The sequence below is a fragment of the Grammomys surdaster genome, unplaced genomic scaffold (genome assembly GCF_004785775.1).
Source record: "Grammomys surdaster isolate TR1022 unplaced genomic scaffold, NIH_TR_1.0 126248, whole genome shotgun sequence".
Lineage (NCBI taxonomy): Eukaryota > Metazoa > Chordata > Mammalia > Rodentia > Muridae > Grammomys > Grammomys surdaster.
Genome location: NW_021621048.1, coordinates 8,465,655 through 8,486,200, shown reverse-complemented (window position 1 = coordinate 8,486,200; position 20,546 = coordinate 8,465,655). Strand labels below are relative to the sequence as shown.

The 20,546-nt window shown below is 45.5% G+C and overlaps 1 protein-coding gene across 1 annotated transcript; it reads right to left on the bottom strand.

The window, feature by feature from the left end:
* Positions 1-294: 294 nt before the first annotated feature.
* On the bottom strand, positions 295-20,292 carry Rbp2 (retinol binding protein 2). Its single transcript, XM_028758985.1, has 4 exons — positions 20,156-20,292; positions 12,247-12,425; positions 1,994-2,095; positions 295-546 (listed from the first exon to the last, which is right to left on the bottom strand). The coding sequence occupies exons 1-4, from the start codon at positions 20,226-20,228 to the stop codon at positions 496-498; spliced, it is 405 nt and encodes a 134-aa protein (XP_028614818.1). The 5' UTR covers positions 20,229-20,292; the 3' UTR covers positions 295-495.
* Positions 20,293-20,546: the final 254 nt, after the last annotated feature.

Here is a 20,546-nt window from a genome sequence, read left to right as displayed (position 1 = left end):
GGTTTGGCTGGGAGTGGGGTAGGGTCAGTTCTATTCAGTGCGCTCAGGACAGGGTGTAAACCAGAAGGCAGATGAATTGTTATATAGACTGTTGGAGAAGGGATACATATCTCTCCTTAGGAATGTCTCCCAGAGGTGATGTTCACGAATCAGTAGTGCTGTCTAGCAGACATTCCTAATAACACCAACAAACCAGCCAGAGACAAACAAGCAAAATGGAACAAAGAACAACACAAGCCTGTCAGACTGCGGCCATCCGCCTGTAAGTGAGATGGAAATAAAAAATGGAAAGCATTTCAAAGGAAACACTGAGAGGACATTTTGTTTCTTTATTTAATAACAGGTTTGGGGGGAGGAGTAGGTTCCTTTTATACACTCTATTTTAAACCCAGGTAGGTGACCTAAGGGGGCTCTGTCAGGAAGCAGAGAGTCCCCGTGCTGCTTTCCAGAATGTGTAGAGAACTCTGTGTGTTTTCCAGGTTTCCCCTGCGCCCATCACTTCTTTTTGAACACTTGTCGACACACCTGGTCGCCACAGGTCAGCTCCTGCAAGTCAGAAAGTGGGTGAGTGCCAGCCGGCCTTCTTACTGCCCAGCACCTGGCCCTCTTACTGTCTGGCAGGTGGGTGAAAATAGAAGGAAGAGGACATTTAGCTGTTCTGGGCAAAGTGTCCCTCACAGACCCAATTGGCTGCCGTGCCCTGCAGGGTAGCAGTAATTTGATTTTGACACTCAAATTGAGCTTGAACGACTCTAAAAATGAAAAATGCAAAGTAATGACCCTCCTGGGCTGGATCTCTCCTACTCTGGTGATTAAAGCAACATGGGCTAACTTATGAAAAGGTGGCAAAGACAAGAGGAAGGAAAGGGTATCTTGGAGATGGATTAGGTGTCTAGCAGTGGCCCAACAACACGGTGGGAGCTTGTGAAGGGCTCCCCTTGGTATGCCTACGACGTAGCTGATGGGGTCCCACTTCTTACTGAGGTGGAGAGAACCTCAGGTCTTATCTGCATTTCACTGAACCCTGAAGGAAGAGGGTGAGTGAGCATGAGGAAGGCCACTGTGCTCATGCAGCTGATGATGACTCTGTTCTCAGCCACAACATCTCAGCCCAACATCTGTTGGGATGGCCCTAAAATTAAAAAAACAAATCCATCCTCTAAGCCACAGCAGGTAGGGAAAGTGGAAAACACTGGGAATGACACACATGTCATCAGCTGACAGGAGTAAAGATCTCAGGCAGAGTTAGCTTGGATCTGAAGGGCATCTTGGTGACATTCATGTTGACCTTCGAGCTGGGTAGCTGCCTGGCTCCACAGATGAATGAATGAATGAATGAATGAATGAATGAATGAATGAATGAATGAACAAGTGAATGAATGAATGAGGATGTATTTGCTGAATGAGCCATTCATTTAGCAAATGAGTAGCCGAATGTTTGAAAGAGTGAAACTTCTTTCACCATTCCATTGTGGGGCCCATAAATTGCTGTGAAGATTGAAGAATGAAAAATAAAGCTGTCTAGGCAGTGATAGTTTATTGACGGATGTCAGCCATTGTCCCTTCTGTTCTGTTCTAGTAACAAGTCAGCCTCATAGGAGTGGGATCAGGTCCACCATACCTTAGGGTGAGAGGCCACCCCTCATGCTGTCAGCCTCCCCCGCCCCACATCGCCCCCAGTAACTGACAGGATGCCTGGTCCTGACCTCCGCCAGACAGCTTAATTCCATGGCTCACCTTTCTCCCCAGCAGCTCCTTAGCCAGTTCTCTTCATTTCTCCTTGGATCTTGCTTTCCTAACTCAGCATTTTAAACTTTCTTTTTAATTGCAGCTATTCAGAGAAACAGCCATATAGATTTCTTCCTAGAGTCCCCTGTGCCAGATGGGAATGGCTTTCTGACTATACGTCCAAACGTATTTGGCTGGAGCTCAGGGCTATTTTTCTTGTCAAATCGCCTGGCCAGGTGAGTGCAGTAGAGACCCCAGGGCTTACCAGGTACAGCTTATCTCCCTCGACCCACTGCTTCCAGCCACGGTTCTCCTTCTCCCCTTTTTGCACACACACAAGGGTGTTGCCTTCCCAGGTGACTAGAGTCTGCAAAGACAGATACCAAGCAAGTCACACGGATGGCCTCAAGAGACCAAATAATCTTCAGCTTCAATTCCTGCAAGCTCTGCCATGCTCCTCCTTGCCCATGGGACAGAGTCCTGTTTGCATGGTCCCAAGGACCTTCCAGTCTTCGTCCCACATCTATCCTCCATTCCAGCCAGGCTGGTTTCTCCAGGCTGGATGCATTTGCTTTTGAGGAATTCGACTCAACCATTTTATTATATGGTAAAAATAGCACTTCGAGCTAGTAAAGGCAAAATGATGAATTCAACTATTAACTATGTGGAATTTCTGGAAGGGAAAAATGCCTCAAAGTCAACAGACAAATAACCAACAGAGAAAAAAGAGCTGTAGCATATCAGTAAAGACTTGATGTCCTTATATATAAAGAGCCTCTGTCAATCAATAAAAAGATCATTAACCTAACAGTCCATGCCAACCAAGCATAGGAATCAGGGGCTTACAGGGGGAACTCTTGTAGTAGATGACTTTTAAACATAAGAAATATTCTACTTCACAAATAGCAGCAGAGATGCTGATAAGACTACTTCTCAGATCCAATTAATCATATGGTCAAAGATCAAAGATTCAGTAACCAAGGGGAGTGCTGTGCATCCTCCCACAGGGATAATGGGAAGAGAAGTCTTTTGTGAGGACTATTTTATATTAGCTTTCAAAATATGAAATTACACATAGTTTTCCTTATGGTTTTGCTTTTATTACTTATTTTAAATAATTTTTAATTTATTATTTGAAAATTCTCTATTTCATATGCGTTTAGGTGTGTGTGTGTGTGCGTGCATGCATGCGTGTGTGTGTGTGTTTTAAGACAGGATTTCACATAGCCCCGGCTAGCTGTGAACTCATTGTGTACTGAGGATGACCGTGAACTCCTGGCCTTCCTGCCTGTGCCTCCCAGGGGCTGGGATTATCATCTCTGATGATACCGCATGTATTCTTTGACCCCAAGCTTCTATCCTGGGAATTTTCTTGCAGGGGTTACACTTTGAGCCTTGTCCACTGTATGTGAGGATAAATACAGGGAAGGTCCCCCATTTAACCAGGGAGCTGCTCACGTGATTCTAGGTAGGTCCTGTCACCTAGAACCTGCTTGTCTGCAGGTTTTCTCTGGGTTGCGATGCTAACCGTATAGTAGCGTAGGTACAGCAGCAGAACTCATGAATGCCATCCTCCATTTCAGACCAACCGAGCTGACCAGTAGATGGAGAAGCCACAGGCCCGCCAGTACCCAGGAGGCTGCAAGACCCCTGCACATACTTACAACTGCCTAGATACCCCTGTTTTCCACTTAGTAACTTGATGCCCAGATCAGGCTCACTCACTGCACCTGTCAATATATTTTTTTCATTCCCCACTGTGTCTGTGTCTTACTCCCTGTGAGCTTCACACAGCTGGGTTGTTGGTTTTTGTTTTTGCTTTCATGTATGCGCAAATCACCTGGCGCCTTTCTGAACAAAATTAGGCTGAGGACCTGACACTTGGCTCTTTTCTATGTCTTCTAAACCCTACTGATGATAAACTAACGTGTAGGGGTTTTTTTTTCCTTCTCTTTGAGCATTATAGAAACCTGATTTCCACAGATTGTTAAACCTACCTATTTCTAAAATAATATTTGACCTTGACCAAAATGTATGCTTTATGCACAGTGTTATTCCTCCCCGTTCCTCCTCAATGTATCACAGGATTGTTCATTACAGCAAAGGACTGGAAGCTTCCTAAAGTCTGTCAGTGGGTGGCTGGTTAAATACCGTATGACTCTTCCCGCTACACAGCCATAGGAAGAATACAACCAGAGCCGGTCGTTTAAATGCTTAAAAATGCAAGACGCTGAGCAGTGTGCATAAGGCAAGGGAACTGAGTGAGGGTGTATATGTATTCTTTTGCTTAGTCCCTGTCATTTGCAAGGAAGTAAAAGAAATCCTCAACAGTGATTATCCTGTGAAGAGACTGAGCTAGATCACCAAAGTGCAAAGAACATTTCACTGTTTACTGTTGTAAAAACAAAAACGAACCAAACAAAAAAAACTGTAGCCATCAATGTGGTCACAGTCCCCAAATCTAATTTTAAAATAAAATATTCTGTGCTTGGGCTGGAGAGATGGTTCAGTGGTTAAGAGCACTGGCTGGTCTTCCAAAGGACCTGGGTTCAAATTCTAGCACCCATATGGCAGCTCACAACTGTCTGTTACTGTCAGTTCCAAGGTATCTGGCACCCTTACACAAAAATACCTGAGGGCAAAAATACCAATGTAAATAAAATTAAAAAAGTATTCTGTGCTTTTTTTTTTTTTTAAAGAATAATGTCTCTTTCCCCTTCAAGGCCATCTGAAACCTTTTATCACTGAAGGACTTAGAGAATTTCTAGCCGTAGGTCTTCCAGCTCTTCTGGGAGGAAGAAGTGTCTGGAAAGGGCATCTGCTATTTCTCCTCATTGTCTTAGACCCCCGCTGCTTCCCTAGTAGATAGATAAGGATTCTTATCTTCTTCTTAGGTAAGGAATGTCTTCTCTTCTTCCTCCCATGCTGCATTGTACCGGAAGGCCCAGTGGACGCTGACTGCATTGATGCCTCCACTCACAGGCAGAGCTCAGGAAAGGAGAGGCTATTGGTGGCCGTGTGGCTGTTGGTGGCTGCTATGACACGGAGCACAGTGGCTGACACTGACCAGTGAGTCTGTGGTAGACAGTTTCCCTGAGGCAGAGTCTTGAGGGAAGCCCACCCACGTCCTGCCTTAGAGGAGGTCCCAGCTGAGTGCACACACGCCCTGTAAGGAGGACGTGCTGTAGACAGTATCTGTTTATTTCTCTATCTTCTGTATGAGACTGAGATCCTGGAGGACAGGAAAGAGGCTCCAACTCAGCGTGACACCTGTCTCACTGACCCGGGCTTGGCAGGCAGTAGGAACTTAGCAAAATTCGCAGAATACAGAAAGAAGGAAAATGCTAGTGCAAGGAGCCTGTCCTAATATTTCATTTTAATAACTCACACTGGGCAGCAAGACCCAAAGTTATTCTGACCCAAAAGTAAATTGGTTACCAATGAATCACGGTAATGGTTACACGATTTTGGGCTTATTCCTACATGAGACAGTGAGAAGCAGAGCTACAAGAATGGCTAAACGAACCAACTCCAAAGCTCACATTTCTTATTTAGTTAGTTGTATTCCTCCTCCTTTCCCTCTCCCTCCTCCCCCTTCTCTCGTTCCTCCTTCCCCTTCTCTCCCTCCTTCCCCTTCTCTCCCTCTTCCCCCTTCTCTCTCTCCTTCTCCCCCTCCTCTCCCTCCTCCCTATTCTCTCCCTCCTCCCTATTCTCTCCCTCCTTTTCCTCTTCCTCCTCCTCTTCCTCTTCCTCCTCCTCCTCCTCCTCCTCCTCCTCCTCCTCCTCCTCCTCCTCCTCTCCCCACCTGCCTCCTCCTCACTGTGTCATCCATGCTGGCCTGGAACCAGCTGTGTCTTTGTATTAGCTTTTCAGAGTGCTGGGGTTACAGCGTTTGCGATCATGACCAGCTTTTAGTTGCTGACCTCATCCCTGTGTCTGGAGAGGTTTTAAAAACAGACTCAAACTGTTTTTGAAAGATCCTGCAGCTAAGAAAGCCATAACTTTTGAATGAGAAAATGGACAGGGAGAGAGCTCCGGAAAGGGCAGGGTTTGGATAGAACGGAGGGAGGCAGAGGGTGGAGCCCGATTGTGACTTTGCCTTTCCCACTTCCAAAGCCAGAGTCTCTCAGAAAGGCTCTTTATGTCAAATGAGATACAGGTGCTCAGCGTTCAGTCTGTGAGAGTCAATAGCTGAAGCATAGACCTATAAAAGACTATTCTATTTCTTTAAAAATTGTTTTGAGATTATAATTATAGCATTTTCCTCTTCTCTTTCCACCTTTCAAAACTTCTCATGTACCCCTCTTCAAATTCATGGCCTCCTTTTCTTATAATTGTTGCTAGTGTGTGTGTGTGCGTGTGTACGTGTGTGCGTGTGTCTGTACACGTGCGGCACCTGTTTAACAATATGAATACAGTCTGCTCAGTCCACATAATGTTACTTGTATGTTTTCAGGGCTGACCATTGGGTAGCCAGTTGGTATCCTCTTCCTTGGGGAATACTGAGAGCACAGTATTCCTTAGTTGCCTGGACCAGTTTTCATAGTACCAAAAAGTGCAATGCAATCTTCCAAAAGGGGGAAGCACCCAATAGTCTTACCCAGTTATGGCATCTTTGAACCACAATGACAACCCTCGTGGGATGATAACCTGTGAGTGCAGTAGTGGCACACACACTTTGTCTGTAACCAACAGCTCTCAAATTAAACTTCAGGCCCTCTCAACAAGAGGACAATCATGCATTGTACTGGATATCAAGCCAGCTACAAAGGGAAAGTGAAGTTGTGAATCTTGGAAGAGAACCAATATCTTAATTCTTCAGAAGTAAAATTATTTGCAGGTTGTGTCATATTGTTCAGTGTGCATGTGTGTGTGTATGTGTGTGTGTGTGTGTGTGTGTGTGTGTGTGTGAGAGAGAGAGAGAGAGAGAGAGAGAGAGAGAGAGAGAGAGAGAGAAACAGAGATCATGGGAACATAATAAAAATCACAAGGGGCATCTAGAGAGATGGCTCAGAGGTTAAGAGCACTGACTGCTCTTCCAGAGGTCCTGAGTTCAATTCCCAGTAACCCCACATGGTGGCTCACAACTATCTGTAATGGGATCTGATGCCCTCTTCTGGTGTGTCCAAAGACAGTGACAGTGTACTCATATAAATAAAATGAATAAATTTTTAAAAATCACAAGGGGAAAACATTAATAATATGCAACTGTTTTTAAAACATTATTATCATATCTATGTGTACCAAACATATGCAGATATCTGTGGAGACGGAGAACATCAGATTCCTTGAAAGTAGAGTTACAGGTGGTTGCATGCTGTCTGATATAGGTGCCCAGAACTGAACCTGAGTCCTCTGCAGGAGGAGTTAAGATTCTTAACTGCTGAACCATCTCTCTTGTACCCACAACAGGTGACACTTAGCAAAGAGTGTAAAGTTATTCTTTGTTCTCTTGCAACTTTTCTACAAGTCTGAATCACTTCCCCTAAATTCTAGGCTTGGAAGCAACCTATTGACCTGTGGAGATGCTCCTACTTGCAACGTTCCAAGGCAGTTTTTCTCCAACCATCTTGGGCTGCCCTCCATAGGACGAGCCTCCAAAGTCACATGGTGCTATTTGCCCTGTCCCTGTCTACTTTCCCCAATTCCAATCACTATATATATAGATATATATATATACATATATGTGATATATATATGTATATATACATATATATATATGGAACCATCAAATTCACTCTGCTAAAGTCTGCAGTTCTATAGAGTTTGAGAGTGGCACTTCAGTTTTCTTTGTATAGTCACAAGGTTGTGTGATCATCTTCACTAATGTATCCAGAACATTCCCTCCCTTGTATCTACTAGCATTCAGTATTCTTCTGTTGTCTACTCCTTGTGCATGTCATGAGTCTTCATATAATACATGGTCTTTTGTGTGTAGCTTCTGAAGCTTAGCATGTTTTCCAAATTTATTCATACTGGGCTAGGAATCAGCCCTTCATTCTTTCTGATGGTTATATAATCTACATTTCATTATATGGATATCAATTATTTTTTATTTATTGATGCATGCACATGCATGTTAGTGTGTTTGCATGTGTGTGCCAGTATATGTGAGTGTGTGTGTGTGTGTGTGTGTGTGTGTGTGTTTGTGTGTGTGTGTATGTGGAAGTTAGAGATAAATGTTGAAGGCCTTTCTCAATTACTCTCCAGCATACTAGGCCTGGAGCTCAGTGATTTGCCTGCACTGTCCTGGACAGCAAAGCCTCAGCGATCCTTGGGTTTCTCCCTCTCCAGCACTGAGACTACAGATATGTGCTGGTGTGCCTGGCTTTCTATGTGGGTTCTTGGAATGCAAACTCAAGGACTCATGCTTGTGTAGCAAGAACTTTGCTGACTGGGTATCTTCAAAGCTGTTCACTTACTTCTTTATGTCTTATATGTAAATATATGTGTATTTTTTTAAGCTCTGAAGATTGAACCTAGAACATTGTGCATGCTAAGCAAGTGTTACATCAGTGAGCCACACCTCCATCCCTGCTTTTGGATTTTTGATAAAGGGCTTTTAACTCTCTTAGAAACAAGTCAGGGTAAGAAGCGGGGAAAACATATGGTAAGCAGAAGGGGAAGGGAGGTCTCTGAGCCTCGGAGTCAGTGTCATCTTTGATGTGTTTTTACAGTCCTGCTCTGGGCTGCTGCAGAACTGGGCCTTTCAGAGCTCCTGGTGCAACCACTCCTTTCCCTAATGAATGCCAACTTTTCTTGAAGGTTCTGAGAATGTTCAGAGTTGAGAAGTGGAGCCCTAGGGAGTGAGAGTGTGCTGCACACAGAGCACGTACACATGTGCACACACAGCTTGTGAGGAGGGGCGGGGCTCATGCACTCAGAGTTAAAGGGTTCTGTTCCTATTCCAGGCAGTAGATAGTCCCTAGGGTACCTGTTCTGAGCTGTAATTCTCATGGGACTAGACCTTTATTTAGCCTCTAGTAAAATATATCTCATCCTACCAGGTGTGTGTGTGTGTGTGTGTGTGTGTGTGTGTATGTATGTGTATGTTTGCATGTGTGTGTGTATGAGAGAGACAGAGAAGGAGATGGAGAGAAAGAGAGATTGTTATCCCTGGCTTTGTTGCAGGCAGAGAGGAGACAAGGCAGTGATGCTAAGTGATGATCTTAGAGAGGAGGGAGAACGGGAAAGGAGAGGCCAGAGGCGAGGTGGGGGTGGGGTGGCTAGGTGTTGACAAGTAGAATTTTTCAGAAACAGGAAAGGCCAGAAGGATGTGACTTGATTCAGGAAGAGAGAATTCTCTCATCAGAGAGAAGAGGGTTAGCTTTCAAGAAGCCTCGCCTCACACCGCAAAGAGCAGGGAAAGGAATCAAGAACTGATTAGCCTGGAACACTGGAGAGATGCAAACCTTCAGAGGCAGACTTTCCCATTAGTTCTGGAGTCTGATGAATTAGTTTTCTGGCCACAGTTCAGAAAAGGCTTGTGGACCCATCACCCCACAGCCCCACAGCAAGGGTCCTAAAGTCGACCTTTGGGGCTTTTTATATCAGGAAGGCTCTGGTGGAAGATCTCCAAAATACTTTTTACCCTTGTCCTTTTTTTTAACTCTTTTGTAAAAATTATTATTATTATTATTATTATTATAGCAAAAAGCATTGAATCTAATTTTCCCTGATAGAGGAGACTGTGAGTGCCAGGACACTTGACTGAAAGATGTGCCCTTCTCTTCACAGAATAACAGTGTTTCTTCCTGAGGCAGGTAAGAGGGACTGACTGCTCCTTAGAGCAGGGGGAAGGTGTTAAGCACTATTAAAATACATTTAAATCACTACCAATGATTAGTTCTTATGGTAAGCACTCCTTCTGGTTGTGGTGGTGGTGGTGTGTATGTGTGTGTGTAAGTGAAGATGTTGGGGCATGGGTTAATTTGATTCCCTAATTAGCACTTGTTGGACTCTCCCTTGCTGCCCTCAGTCCTTCAGACAAAAGGTCTGTCAATCCATCAGCCAGCTGGACTGCCTGTATGACGGACGAGCCAACTTGAACACTCTATGAATGCCTTGGGAAGGATCCTGATGATTATAGCTAACTTCTCTGGTTCCTGAAGGCTTGGCTTTAGCCAAGCTTGTTGGAAATGGTTGGGACCAGACCTTGTGCTATCCCAGGCCTTGGTGAACTCTCACTGAACCTGCAATGTCTCACCTCCCCTGATGTCCTAGCAGATTGACTGGGGCTAAAGTGTCAAGACTGTGATTGGTCATGGCACCCCTATCTCTGGCTCTCTAAGCATGCTCATAGGAGAGCTGAAATGTAAGAAAGATAAAAAGCTGGACAGAGCCTCGGGTTAGAAACTATCACCCTGGTCACCAGATCGTCAGAGATCTATCAAGTCTTTAGAGCCAAGAATCTCAGAGTCTTGATCTAAAAGCTCTAACAATGGTCAGTGTTAAGAAATCTGGACTTCCAGTCTACAGGGGAGCTCTAACACCTGTTGGCTAAGGGTCCCCGTTCCTGAGATTGGCACAGGGTTAATGACATTAGAGGGTACCACTTAATGCTTGGTCCTACCTGCCTATGGCTGCCACTTTGTATAGCCAAACACTAAGTGAAATAGAAGTGGCCAGAGAAGAGCATTTGAAGAGCTTCTTCGCTCTCCATGGTCTCTGTCTTGGTAGGGCAAAAAGATTCCAGCTAGCCAGTCTCTAATACTTCCAGCCCAGGAGAGGAACCAGAACTGAGTTCCTCACTTTGGGAGAGGTCTGAGGCTTGGGAAGAGCTCCTGGAAGAACAGGACAGTGACTTCCCCTGGGAAGGGGCAGCTGTGGTGAGTGGGCAGAGAAGGGTGGCAGATCCTGTATCACTGTGTCATCCCAAGAGGCTGGGCCTTTGCTGGAGATGAGGGCTCATTTGCCAGAGACCTTGTATTCAGTTCCATTCTTCTCTGTTTAGGAGCCCCATAACCAAGTCGGCACAGAGCCAGCCTCTGTATAAACTACATGAGCATGAGTGGTGTAGTCAATGGCAAACCAGGAGCCCTTCCAGAATTTCTATGTAAGCCCCAAAACTATAATGCCAAGACTGAGGAAGGAGAGTCTTTAAATAGGACTGTGATTAAATTTTCCTTCCTCCTGTTTGAAGGGCCCTGACCAGGTGGTTTGATTTGGACAACCAAACACTGGAATACAGAGTGTGAGGATCAGGCCACTGGGCAGTGACACAACACAGCAATGCTGGGGAGCTACTGTGGCCTCTACGTCTCCCACCCCACACTTGCTTGCAGCTTAGCAGCCTCTGCTCTATTCATGGACAGCTGCTTTGTATAAAGGCCTACAAATTTTCCTTAGAGTCAAGGTCTCAGGCTCAGAGATAGCCCTTCACCTTCAGGTGAGAGTTGTTTTCTGTGTGCTTTCAGGGTTGACCAGTGCAAATACAGTAGCCCCCTCTTATCAATAATGTGCATGTTCCAAGAGCCTCAGTGTCATCTCTGGTAGAATTGAACATCATCTATTCCATGGAACTAACATGGCGACCAAGTGACTGGTGGGTGAGTACTGTACACAGGGCAGATAGGCTGGAGAAGGAGATGACTAACCTTGGACAGGATGGAACAGGCCATGGAGACTGTACCATGCGACTTGATGTGCACTGTAAACCTCAGGGGTTGTTTATTTCTGGAATTTCCCATTTTCTGCTTTTGGACTGCATGGCTAATGAAAACTATGGGAAGCGAGAGTTTGGCTAAGGGAGGATTACTGCAATTCCGGTACTAGAAGGGTGGCCTGTGACCCCTGCAGGGTTTCCTCTCCAATGGCCTGGGAGTTAAGTCTCTGCTAGGACAGAAGCCACAACAAGTCACAGAGACTGAATTACTGACTTTACTGGGTCTACTGAGTTTTATCTTTATTTCATCTGCATCAGGATTTCCTAATTGGATCATCTAAAAAAGTGAGGGTTACGTGTCAAAACACCTGAATTCTCAGGGACTCCTTAAAAAAAATAAAACAAAAACCAAAAAAACTAACACAAAACAAAACAAAAAAAAGCCCCCCAAAACAAGCAAAAAAAAATCCCCAAAACAACAAAAACAAAACAAATAAAACAAAAAACAATGAATAAAACAAACAAACTAAACATCTCAACAGGTACCAGGAGCCTGATCTTCTGCTCTTTTCTTGGGCAGAGCTGGCTGAACATGGCTGCTTCTTTACGTCCAGGTGAACTGCTTGCTGAGCTCTGTAGTTATCCATTGCCAGGACAGCCCATCTTGGTCTTTCAACTGCTTGCTCAGCCGTGTAATCTTAACTTCTCACATGATCTGAGGCCTCTCCTCCCTCCTTTCCCTGCCTGTCCTTTCTCAGCCCTTCATTAATTACTCCTTATCAATCTTACTAAGTCCGTTCTGGTCCTGCTTACCTGAACCTTACCTAAGCTTTCCTGGGCTTGTTGCACTGTGAAGCTAGCAATCCAGCCTGTGCACAAACAGCCTCAGTGAAAACCCACCCACCCAGAAGTACCTTGACATGCCGGCCGTCCAGGCCCTTTGTGTGTTCGTCAAACTCCACCCCAACGGTGAAATCCAGGTCATAGTTGCGGAATGTGCTGTTGGTTTTCGTCTTGAAGTTATCACCGTCTTGAGTGATGATCTTCGTCTGAGTCAGACGCACTGCGATCTTGCGGGTGGCAAAATCAATATCTGTTGGCAGAGGGAATAGGGAAGGTTATGATGTGTGCAGCCAGACTCATTCATTTCTTTAACAAGGCAAATCGCTCAGGACCGGATACGCAGACCCAGGACACGCCGCGTTTCTTTACATATGAGAGAAGCAAGAGTTAGTTGTTGTCTTACACATAGCTCTGCTATGGGCATGATTATTCTTCTACCCCCCTCCTCCCCTGTAGTTTTGCTCCATGTGTCCCCCACCAGAACCAGCCTTAGGTCTATGCTCATCGTAGATGTTCAGATAATATGAATTTGTTAATAGAGAAATGTGGTCTGGGACAGTGGTTGCTAAAGACACTGGCCCACCACCAGCAGCAGCAGGAACAGCAGTGGAACAAGGAAACCTGTTAGAACTGTAAATCCTTCCCGGTCACTTTGTGCACTCCACTGTTAGAAACCCTGGCACTAAAGAACGAGGGCAAGGGTCAGGTCAGTCCCAATTTCCCAGCTATGTGACCTTACAGAAACTTCTTTCCCTTTCAGAGCCTCAGTTTTCCCCGGGGGATGGGGAATGAGGACGGAAAAGCTCATTTCCTACCGTTATTGCGGTAAGGAGCCGGCAAGCTTGATGGGAAAGGCTATCCAAGGTACCCAGGTGCTTGCAAGTATTCACCGCACACAGGGCTCCATTGTTGTCCTTGTCTATTTGTGTTACACAGGGACCAGATCAGCTTAGCCCAGAGCAAAAGTTTCAGAGCATATTTATGTATCCCTACAACTACCAGATCCTATAGCTGTAGCTGTCATGGGGCCCTTTATCCAGCCTGATGGGACATTCAGGCTGGGTCACCTTCTTCCCTCTAGTTTGCTTGGTCAGTGATATTTGCTCAAGCCTCCATGCTGAAGTCTCTGCTGTGCTCACAGAGCTCAGGCAGTCATCATTAGGGCTTAGGAAAAGAATGCTGTTACCCAAGTGAAAGAAAGGGGAGTGCCCCAGGCAAACACTACAGAAGAATGGAAATTGTGGAGAAATTGTGGCGAACAAGCTGTTCCTTAGCGAGCAAATCTATATTCGCTCTGTGGAAGTAGAAATCACGACCCAGAGAATTTAAATGGTGGACTCAGCCACATCCAGCTCCACAGTGTCCCTATAAATGTAGCCCATTTGTCATTCATAGCTAAGGCTCCCCAGGAAAAATTACTGCTTGTCCTGGGCTGCCTGGAAAAGTGGATCGCAGCAAAAAATTATTGCCTGTCCCAAGTTGCCTAGAAAAGGGGATGGCAGAAGAATCGGCCAGTTGCTGAGAGAATGGGTGTGTCCTGGAAACAGCAGCAGAGTCAATCTTCCTGACAAGGGATGGGAGAGTGCTATTAGGGCCCCTATGCAAATGGAAGTAAGCGCTGCTTCGCCTCCAGATTGAAAAATGACTTGGCCTCTTGGCCACCCTTTAGCGTTTGCACAAGCCAGTTAATCATGTCACCTCTGCTCCACCCTGGGGAAGGAAGCCAAATACTCTGCTGGTGGATTTCTTGTTAGATATTTCTAATCAAAAGGGTTTTAAATGTAGCTATAGAACACACACACACACACACACACACACACACACAGTACTTTCTCTTTGGACTTTGCAGTGAAAACTGTTTCCAGATATGATATTTTCACACTAGGGTTATCAAGTTTGTTTTATCTGTTTTTCTATATTAAAGGTACCTCTGAGCCTGATTTATAGCCAGGTGAAGTGAATTTCTATCTCAGAAGGAAGGGTCCAGAGACAAGCTATTTCTGAATAATATATACGGCTTATGGCTGCTGCTGTGGAAGAACAAATCAACAACAGCAAAGTGACTTTATTAAGCACACTTTTCATAACTGCCTTTTGAACAATGCAAGCCATAAAGCTGAAATACGAGCATGCTACTCAACATTAAAATGCCTTGTAATGTGCTTGCGAAGAAAGCTAAAGTTGCAAGCTGAAAGGGCAGGTGCACTTTGTAAATTAAAGAGCAGAGATGCACAGGGATCTATCACAGGAAATCTGAGAGCTGCTCAAAGTGCAGCCTCAATGGGCTTTGAACCTAGACCCCTTAATTCCCAAATCATTGACACTTCCAGGCAATAAGGGGAATCCGGGTGGAAGAACAATTTTCTCTTTTTTTTTCTTCCCTTACCATTTCCTCCTCCAGAGGACACATTTATTAGGGAATTAGACTGGCCCCTGCCTGTCTCTTCCTGGCTATTTCAGGCAGGCTGGACACCCTGGGCTTGCACTCTGCACCCTGCACCCTTAGTCCAATGTCCTCCACTGAGAGAGAGGTCAGGGATACAAGTGTCCATTCAGCACATGAATGTGAGGCCAGTGGAGAGGGAAGCATGCATCATAGTCACCTGGCCTTTTCTGCCTCAGTACTTTTCCATTTGAAAGTCCAACCAGGTATCACATAGGGCAATTACGACTCTGATGACTTGAATAACTTCATTGGCTTGTCAACACCAGCAGAAATCCAGAGTTTTGTACAATCACCTCATTCGTAGGCCATCAGACACTGACTGATTGTCAGTTAGGGACCCCTAATGACCCTCTTACAGTGTTTCTGGAGATGCTGTCTCTCTACTTTGGATATCTCCATCATCCCAATTAGTTCTGCTCAGAATGAAGTCCCTTCTCACCATCACCTGGCACCCTTACCCTGTTTAGTAAGGAAGGACTAGCATGTTGTTAGAAGTCCAGGCCCTGCTGTTTCCTAGTCCCATGTGTCCCTAGGAAATTTCCCTGCTTCTTTGGGATTCCAATTCCTCATCTTACCAAATGGAAAATAGCCCTTCTATCCTCAGGCCTAACTCCAGGCTCCAGGTCTTACACATCCATATCCCCAATAGGCTCGGATGTGTAGTGAGTATACGGAGCCAAAAAGAAAAACAAAATTCCTAGTCTAACCTCTGCCTATCTCTCCACCCTCAGCCTCTTCTCGTCTCTTCCAACCGTCTGCATACTGCCACACCCCAGCCTTCCTGTTGTCTACCTTCTTGGACACACACAAATCATTTGCACTTACTGTCCTTGCTTTTGGGACACAGCTCAGAGTCAAGCTCTAGCCGTATGTACTGTCAACTCTTTAAGTTGTCTTCCTCGACATTTGTCACGCTTCACACATTTATTCTTTTCCACTTTCCTTAAAATACTTGCAAAGTTATCTCACACAGTGTCTGGTGTTCTCTTTCAGTGCCCCTCACTTCCTCCCACCTGCCAGGAGATCAATTCCACCAGGGTAGGGGACTATCCTCTAATTAACCATTTCATCACCGGTGACTAGAAGAGTTCCTAGTGTGTTTTAGGTAGCCAATATATTGTTGAAACCTGAGCTAGTTAAGATGAAATAATGAATATAACACTAACAGTGTGCTCATTGTGGCATGAAAATAATGTGTGCCCACAATTACTGCCAACAGTCCACTGAAAGCTTTTGGGTTTATTACCCTGCGCCTCACAAATGTAACAGCAGGAAGAAAAACCAGTTGCAAAAGCAAAAGCTAGAACGGGATTTCGCACTTTGCAGATGTCCAGGAAACATTTTCTGCAGAGAGCATTCAACAGGGGCCGCCTGGTTTCTGTCTCTGGGGATACCCCTTTCCTGGTGCTGAGCTTACTAGAAACCTACTAGGCTGTTTGAAGAAAACATTGGTTTTTTTGGCTTTTTTTTTCTTTTTTTAAAGTCTGTGTATATTGCTTTAAATGGAAAAAAAAGTGGCCCTCACCATCTTTCAGGAATTGAGATAAGATTTTCTTTCCCAAATCGGGGACAATGTATAGCATAAAAGATCTAATCCTGCCCAGCTGATTTTAGGAAGCACCCCTGTTACCATCTCCACTGATGAGGTCATAATATGATTACCTGTTTTCAGGGCTGCCTTTTCCCAGTCTCTTTGCTACCCAGTCTCCATGTCTAGTCCCCTCCCTGCTCTGGCTATCTCCATGCTCACCCTTCTTGGCAGTTTTCCCTATCTTCCAGGACCATTCAGACACACTTCCAATTCTGTGCTACTGGAGGCAATAAACAGCTGCCTGAGTTAGTGTGGGAGCCTCACATGCGTCTGCCCTGGAGGCAGTCCGCTGTCCTTGGAGGATGAATTCACACGTGGTACACTGTGCTAAACATCCTCATGTATCTCCGACTCTCTTTTCTCCTTCCCCTTCAGCTCTGAATAGACAACTCCTTTTCGTATCCCATGTCTATGACTCTGCACGTGACCATGGCCAGGCCCAGCTTCATCTCTGCTTGGATTCTTTTACTTTCTCCAACACCCTATCCTGAAAGACTTGGAAAGTCTTCACTGGGACTTTCTTTGCTCTGCTTTCTGTTTAGTAACTGTGGACATTTATTGGCTAAGGTCTAAGATTATCTGGTGCCCCATCTATGACAGACTGTGCTTTTCTAAATGACAGTATCCCATCCAATCTGTCTTACAGTGTGGCTTTAACATTCTTCTCTCAGAGGAGTGAGATCTCTGGTAGTGGCCTATGAATGGAGAAAGGGAATGTACCACTTGGACCAACAGAACACAGTAAAAGAGACACCTGGTGGTTTCTGACAATGGGCCACAAAGACCATGCCTCTCTGCCTCCCCTCTCTGGGCACAGGCACATGCTGTGAAAATCCCCATACTATATGGGGAGACCATGTATATGTCCTCAGCCACAACTAAGTGAGGTCCTTGCCACCAGCCAGCATCCCTAGCTAGAGTGGAAATGGCTTCAAGAAGGCTCCAACTGCAGCCACTATCCCCTTGCACTGTATGAGAGCCCTTAAGCAAGGACCACCAGGGAGATCCACTCAACCCTAGACCAATGAGACGTAACTAAAGGTGACTCTACTTAGATGACTTCAGGGTCAGAGATAATCTAGCAAAGACTAGGAGTGCCCAAGGCAGGAGAGGAGGCACCACTGACCGATCCTGAACACACACCCTTGAGCTCTTAATGACTTTGTTAATTTGAGGTAAACTCAAAGGTTGCTGTGACACATCATTCTGCTGAGGTCAGTACCTGAGTCATAGGTGGAGGAGAGCATATTGAGTGAGCCACTCGGCTATTGACAAAGCCATGGTGCTGCTCAGAGAAGCGTCTCAACAGTGTCTCCCTCCCTACGGCACAAAGAACTAGGCCCCCAGAGAAAGTCAATTTCCTCATTGATGGACAGAGTTATAAAGTCCAAGAAAGTAATGGTTCATAGGCAGAGAACAATGTCACCCCTAATAGTATTTACACATCTGGGGATTTGCAAAGACCTCTGCAATGTTCATTCCAAATGCCAAGTGCACAAAAGGGCACCACAGGCAAACCTCATTGAGTTTCCCATCTTGAGAAGGCAACCTTGCCTTTCAGTTGGGTGTGGCAAAAATTAAACAGATCAGTGGAGCTGTTTTTGGCAGGTAGACTGACGGGACAGCCGCTCCTCATCTGCTCTTGGCTGAGTCTCTTGACTTTAATCACTGCCAGCCCCGCCCTGTAGCTGAAGGAAATCAGGTGTCCTGCTTGAGTGCTGGGAAAGTGACTCTGCATGAGGTATTTTTGTGGTGTCATCCAGGCAGGGCAAGTCCTTAGACCCCTGAGACAGAGAGCTATCAGCATCTGGGCAAAGCAGGCACAGAGACACCCACATTCTGTGTTTAGCTAGAGTTATCCCCTGTGGTAGTCAGGGAGCTGCTGAAAAGGATTGAATCAGTCTGCTCATTAGACTGAGATCAGTCTAATACAATGTTTGATTGCACATTATTACTAAAGCCCAAAGAGACAGCGAGCAATTGATGCTAGGGATTTAGGAACATCAACCCAGAAGTATCTAAACATCACAGTCACAACCTATAAGTCCCTTATGCCCACTGAGGTGCACGCCTGTGTAAAAGAGGAAGCCAGAGGTAGAGAGAGGGTTTCTTTCAGTGAGATAAAGGTGTAGCCTCAGCGGAGGATGGTAATGTTTGCCTTCCACCTTCAGACTGAGGCATTGAACTTTAGGAGTCTATCCAAGGGGCCAGACACTAAAGTGGAACTAGGTGTTATCTCTAAAGTCAACTAGGAATTATTTTTGTGAAGTATTATCATTGTGTGTATGTGCGTGGCTGGTGTGTGTGTGGGGGTTGGTGGCATGTGTGTACTATGGTATGTATGTGGACGTCAGGAGACAGCTTTTCAGTTGGTGTTTTTCCTTCCATGGTGGATTTCAGGGATTAAAGTCATGTCCTGGGGCTTGTGTGCTGAGAGTTTTTACTCAATGGACCATCTTGCTGGCCTTGGACTTGATATCATTTAAGCAAACAGCAAAAGGCAAGTTGCTTTCTGATAATAGTCTATGTGCCTGGGTTGTCTAGCACACCTAAGAAACCATGGAGCTTCCAAACAGCCTATGTGCTATGAGCTTCTGTTGTTCAAAATCACAGCTGTACAATCTAGAGAAGCCACAATGCAGGTGTTGTTATTTCTATTTGGCAGATGGAAAACTCAAGGCCCTGAAATGTCAAGAACCTGATCCCACATCACAGAGGAAGTCTTGGGCGTGGCACAGGCTGCACTCACTCTGGGCTTACTTACCGCATCTATATGATAATGTTCAAAATTATGGTTCTGAACTATGCTCTAATTGACTACATATTTGGCTCAGAACCCCATTTCCATTAGCCACTCATGTCGCTAAACAGGAATGTGACAGGAATATTTCCCTTTTGCTTAGGTCCTGTTATACTCTGTTTCAAATAGATTAGGTATCTTAGTCCTAGTAGGCAGAGCTCTGATAAGAGGAGTTTTGCCTGTCTTTCTTTAGTTGCAGAGGAAAGCCCCACAAGCCCATTCTTAGAGATACTTCTCACCACCATACACTAATCACTGGGCCTCTGTGGCCATGTGTGGCCATTTCTCTCATGTTTGAATGGCTCCTGTACATGCAGGGATGCAACTCTGTATGTGGGGAATTTCAAGGTAGAAAAGATGACCAGGGTTTTGTAGGGAAGTTCAGTAGCTAAGCTCTTTGCCCAGTGCCTGATTGCTGCCATTATTTGGAGATCCCCTATGGCAACTCACTCCAACTTCTTCCAAGTACAGCCCAGAGGTGGCCAGGACCATATGTTTCTACAGGAGAGACCTACAGACTTGCCCTGTCACTAACTTGGGTCACAAACAGATTAGCAGCCATTGACCCAGTGCAGAACTTGGATAAGCAGTGAGTGGTTTGAGTCCTGTGACAAAAGTCTCTCTCAGCCTCCGACAGCCTGAATGTCTCTAGGTAGAGAATTGGATGGCTGGTCCTTCAGTGTTTTCTATGTCAAGGCCGAAAAACAAAAACAAAAAAACCTCAAGGAGGAGTCATTGGTGGTGATGTCTGACTCAACTGTTTATCCATGAGATGGTGACGACAAGGCAGGAGACTTGACTGTTGTTCTCTCAGGGCAGACCATGCCAGTCGTGGTATGTGTGCCTATACATATGTGCATGTACTGTGTGTGAACACATGTACACATGTGTATATATCCTCTGTTTAGTGTATGTTTTCTGTCAGGCATGCACTGTACAAAGGACATTCTAACCTTATCACATTATTATTTCTAGGTAGGGAAATAGCCTCAGAGAGTTCCCAGGATTTAGCTGACTTTGCACTGCTATAACTCTGGAGAGGGTTTGCACACAGCTCGGTTGAGTCCCACAGTAGCATCTCCTCAAGGACCAATCTGCTGTCCTCTTAATGTCCCCTGTCTCCCAGTCCCCTTCACCTCTTACCCAGGGCCTTCATGTAGCCTTCAAAATTGTCATTACTCTCCATTTCCCAGGTTCCATTCTGGTCCTTCGTCATGATGGCGGTCTCTGGTGTGATGTGGACGTTTGGTAACTGTGAAGGAACAGGCTGCAGGGAGACTGCTAAACGTTACTGCTTTTATAGCTTAGTGGACCAGGTGTATAAAGATAACAGAGTCAAAGGGCATAAGCCCAACTCAGAGGAACTGCCCTTGCCTTTGCAAAGTTCAGCAGGTCTGTGGGCAGTCCAGGCACAAAGTCCTGCCGTTGCCAGGTATGCATGTCCCAGAGATCTCCATGACACACTGCCTTGGAGCAGCTCATTTTAGGCTGGCTGGCCTCCCACAGAGACCCTGGCTCCACACAGAACATTCCA